The sequence below is a fragment of the Lemur catta genome, chromosome 11 (genome assembly GCF_020740605.2).
Source record: "Lemur catta isolate mLemCat1 chromosome 11, mLemCat1.pri, whole genome shotgun sequence".
Taxonomy (NCBI): domain Eukaryota; kingdom Metazoa; phylum Chordata; class Mammalia; order Primates; family Lemuridae; genus Lemur; species Lemur catta.
Genome location: NC_059138.1, coordinates 24,002,360 through 24,007,424, shown reverse-complemented (window position 1 = coordinate 24,007,424; position 5,065 = coordinate 24,002,360). Strand labels below are relative to the sequence as shown.

At 50.0% G+C, this 5,065-nt stretch overlaps 1 protein-coding gene across 1 annotated transcript; it reads right to left on the bottom strand.

Annotated features, from left to right (window-relative positions):
• Window positions 1-2,442: 2,442 nt before the first annotated feature.
• TMEM229A (transmembrane protein 229A) lies at window positions 2,443-3,552 on the bottom strand. The gene has a single exon (XM_045564557.1). The coding sequence runs from the start codon at window positions 3,550-3,552 to the stop codon at window positions 2,443-2,445; it is 1,110 nt and encodes a 369-aa protein (XP_045420513.1).
• Window positions 3,553-5,065: the final 1,513 nt, after the last annotated feature.

The window sequence follows — 5,065 nt, the reverse complement described above, 5'->3', positions numbered from 1 at the left end:
TGCTAATGAGTAACAAAATTGAATGATCTGATGGTTCCTTTTCTCCTTGCTTTTTCCTTAAAGATCAAAGTTTGCAGCAAAATGTCCCTTTTAAGAAGTTGAGTAAACACAAGAATAAGAAGCCCTAAGCAAGGTTCTGAGTTAATAGGCTAATCACTTCCTGAACCCAGAAGAATTAGCTCTTTGTAGAACTAGCAAAGGGATTATTAACAGGCTTTTGTTTTGGAGGTGATGGATTGGTATTCCAGGGACAGGCTTGATGAGAATCCTCATAGCAACTGCCTCTCATAGACTTTTACTAAAACGGCAGCTTTGCAAATAATTATAATCTCATGTAAGTCAAAACACTAGAATGTGAGCTTCACAAGGACAGAGATTCCGTGTTGGTTCATTGCTGTACGCAGAGTCCAGGCAAGTGCCTGACAAATAGTGGAGGCTCTGTAATTATTTCTTGAATGAACAAAATGAATGAAAACCTTGATCTTTCCTTAAAATAGGATTAATATTAAAAGCAAAACAAAATAGCATGCTTTCCTATTTCCTCTGATGGATTTCTGACCCTGAGGATGCTGGTAGGCCAGTCAGCAGGGCCAAGGAGCAGCACGTGAAGGGCATTGTGCAAATGTGTACATTTAGCAAGTATTTCGGAAGTCATGGATTTGATGAAGTGTTCACAGGTTCACAGGATTGTGTGCTGTGAAGTGGTACTGTACTTGACTCAGATTCATGTGCACATGTCACATTTGAGTTACAAATATTGTGTCCAGCATCTGCCTAACTTTAGTGTCTGTAGTTATACTTTTTTCTCCCCAGGGTTTTTAGAAATCTTTGTTCCATGACCAAGTATCATAAAGAACTTTTCTTAAGTGAAACTGTCCGCAAATAGTCACCATACTTTTAAGTTCCTATTCAGCTTTGACTGGTAAAATTATGTTTGATATGATCCATTTCACAGGCAGGGTTGATAGTAGATTAAAATAATATAACACTCTTAGAACCACACCTAACTTAATCAAATTTAAATATATATTCTTTTCTACTGCCATAGTAAACATTTTTTGAAAACAGGAAAAAGTCCCTTTTTTACAGCATAGGCAATCTGATGATTTGAATACGAAACTACTCATTTCTACACACAGTAAGTTTTCCTAATTATCTTTGTAATGAAAACTGAGAAGCAATTAGTCACCCTTGGCTGAACCATCCTCAATTCTACTGTCTTTTATAAATAGTATATGATAAAAACAGCAAACAACCTCAAAGTACATTATTAATTAATTAGACATGATTTCTTAAAGTGGTTTACATCATTTCATTTAACTTTAGAGCTTCCAGACATTAGTAATAAGTCACTAAAAGCTACCATGGATTAATAATGGACATTACTACATCAGGTCTGGTCCAAGAACTCTGGGACCAGAAGGAAAAAGAGAAATGTTTACAAGTGAGCCATGGCAGAGATATGCTGAAAACATATCTGTATTCACAGAAAACAATTAAGCCTAATGCATTATAATTAGAGTGAACATTCAGGTTCATTTTATTCTAAAGTACTCTTTCTACCCTTGAAGCTCCATGTAGAAAGGGTCGTTAGGGTTAGAACACTATTGAAGGTGATACAATTTTACTTGGCCCTTGGACATGTAGGGTAAACATTTTACATTTTTGCACAGTAACAAAAATTTACAGCCATAGATAACACAGGATCTGATCAACATTGACACACGTGGTGTTTAAGGCTAAACCACATTGGAAAGCAATCATTTCTAGGATGGATATCAAATATCTTAACACAGTGTCACCTGCCAGAGTTGCTAGAAGAGACTTCTCCTTTAAAAATCTATTCATAGGACGTGCTTTCACATTTGTCATCTTCTTTTCACTTGTGTACTAGATAGAGGCACTTTAAGAGCTGTTAACTATAATTTCAGGAGTACTAGTCGAGTTTCAGCAGTCATTGGTAAATATGGCAAGGAATTAAAATGAAATTGGATTAAAAAGAAAGTAAACAAATCATTAAATCAGAAAATTTCGCCAAATCTTATAAAAATCACTGTTCTCTGATTTAAAGAACTTCCTTTTAATTATTTTTAATTAGCAGCTATCGCTCATCTATGCCCAGTTTTCGGATGTTAAGGTATAACGGTTTTGCTGTTTGGGCTTGTAAAAGTTTCAAATATTGACAAGTTAAGTACTTTGAGTTATGTTTTGAGCAATATTTCAAAGTATCATATTATACATAGGTTCCTAACAGTTAGAAAAACTAAAATGTCGAATAAAACACATTGGCAGAGTTTAGTAAAGTGTATAAAAATTAAAAGACTAAAAAACCCACTCTGCTTTATATGTGTAAAAATAAATTGCATTCATTTGTGGGAATCCAGTGACTTTTTTTCTTTCTTTCTTTTCTTTTTCCTTTTTTCTCCCCTTCTTTTTTTGGTTTTAGTTAGTTGGTACATACTGTACCTGCCACAACACGTTGGAAAGTAGGTCCTGGTACACACTAAGGAATATCCAACCAGGTAAATACATCAGAGTGATGAGGCCCATGAAATTGAGTGGGTAGTGAGAATAGTCCCAGGAACAAGCCCCGCACGTGCGGAGTCCCAGACCCCAGGACAACTCCCACGCGTAGATGAAGATCACGTAGATGGGCACCCGCTTCCAGGCCCCCCAACCGCGGCTGTAGTGAAGGTGGAAGTAGAGCTTTTCCACCACGAAACTGCAGCTGCCATACATAAGGAAGGACCAGAGCGATGTGTGACCACTGGTTGCTCTGTCCCCTTGCCCCAGCACGTTAAAGAAGAAGGTGAAGAAGATCTCATCTAGGAAGCCGTGCATTCCGAAGAAAAGAAAGCGGAGCAGGTCCGGCAGCCCCTGGCTGGGGGCTCCCCCGGCGCCCTTGGGACCCCGGGGTCGTCGCCGCCGGGCACTGGCCGCCGCAGCGGCCCGGGCCCCCGGAGGGGCGGGGAGCGCGCCCCTCCGCTGCTGCTGCCGCGGCCGCGGGTACCGCAAGCGCAGGAAGCGCTTCAGGAACACTCGGCAGTGGTAGAGCGCCAGCACGTACTGCAGCGCCAGGTCCAGCGCCCCCGGCGCCGCGGCGCCCCCCGGCCCGCCGCCCAGGCTGAGCGGCAGCGCCTGGCCCGTCAGGGTCTGCAGCCCCACGTGAGCCGAGGGGTAGAGGAGGAAATTGAAGACGAAGGCGCTGGGACAGCGCCGCCGCTGCAGGTAGACCCTCTCCAGGGCGAAGTGGGTGAGCGAGTGCAGGAGGCAGCGGTAGGGCGAGGAGAAGCCCAGCATCCGGAGGTCGGGGCTGCGAGCGAAGCGCCGGACCGAAGACACCAGCACGTCCAGGGCGATCCCGTGCATCCCGTAGAAGTAGAGGCGCATCCAGGCGGGCAGCGCGGCACCCTCGGCCGGCGCTGCGGCGGCGGACAGCGACTCGGGGCAGCCCGCGGCCGCCTCGCTTCCCGGCCCTCCCGGGGCCCTCGGACTCCGTGCCGCGCCGCCTCTCCGTGCCGGCCCCTCGCTGTCCACGTCGCTACCTGCCATCGGTCAGGAGGCTGCCCGGCGCCTGAGCCCGCGCCCCCTCCACCGTGTGCTCGGAGCTGCGGGGCCGAGCGGCCGAGCCCCGCGCCGCCTCCCGGCCGCTGCCGGCCCCCGGGGGGCGCGCAGGGAGCTCCGTCCCGGCCGCGATCCCGCGGCGACGGGAGCCGGTGCACTCCGGGGACGCGCGGGCCGCCCGGGTCCTGGAGTCCCCCCGCCGTGGCCCCGCCGCGCCCTGCCCTCGCGGTCGAGGTGTGGCCGGCCAGCGCCCGCGCTCAGCCCGCACGGCCTAACCGGCGCAGAGGCCAGGCGCGGGGAGGAGGCGCCGGGACCGCGGGGAGCGACGCGGGGGCCGGTACGAGCCTCATCCCCTTCGCGGCTCAGCCCGCGCCTCTGCCGCAGGCTCTGGAAGCGTAATGCGAGCGGCGGCCGCCCTGCCCCTTGCCCTCCCCAGGGCCCTCTCCGCCCGTCTCGACCTCTCCCGCCTTCCCCGCGCCCTCCCAGCCCAGCCGCCCGCACGGAGTCCCGCGGGGTCTGCCCGGGAACGCCGGGCCCTGCTTCAGCCGCCCCCTTCGGCACGCTCACACCCGGGGCTCCGGCCGCGAGTGGGGCGCTTGCAGGGCGGAGGCAGCGAGTGGAGAAACACCTAACAGGTGTGACTGCCAGCTGATGGGCATCCCCGTGTCGCGGAAGCCAGCGCCAGGGCCTGACTGGCGGGGACGAATGGCTGAGTGCCACCAGCCAGAGGCCGGTCTAGAGACCAAAATATAGTGTATTTAGTGTCCTTATCAAAGCCAGCTGTGTCCTGGTCTCAGGGAGCGAACTGGAGAGTCCACGACTGCCCGCCCCAGTGTTACCCTGCATCTGAATTTCTGCCACGGGGCCTGATGCACTTTTTCAATCTCTTTTCTGGCATCCGCTTTCCCCAGTTTACGCAGGGCCAAGGACAGAGATTGGAAGTCCCCCAGAATTTATAAAACGATTTCAGGCCAGTTGGGTTGGGTTGGGGTGTGGAGACGAGGAAGTGTCTTGCTCTGGTTACCGTGGGGTCTCACGTGCAGAATGGTACCTTTACTCAGCCTGGCACACTGCAGTGCTGGAGTTTTCTCTAGACAGAAGTAGGTCATCTCAGACATGGAGAGTGAAATGGAGGAGCAGGATTTTGTTTTTCTATCTTGTCCGTTTTTTCTTTCCTTCTTTCCTTTCTCCCCCCCCCCCCCTTTGTTTTTATGGAGATGGAGAGGGTGGAGGGGCTTCAGAATTCCGTTGTGTTGGGCTCCACCATTTTCTCCTGTTTTAAATCAGTCTTGGAATTGAGAGAGCCTTAGAGGTAAATTACACTGATTACCTCGCTCTTTCCTTTCCTTCCCCCCAAATTAATGCCTAGGCAGAAACTAAATAACAGCTCTCATCTGTAAGGAGTTCAGATCCCTCCTGGATGAAAGGCTTTCTGGGGAAATTTTTTTTTCTCCTGGAGAATAAACATTCTGAGGCAGATCCTCCCTTTCTAAGGCAACCC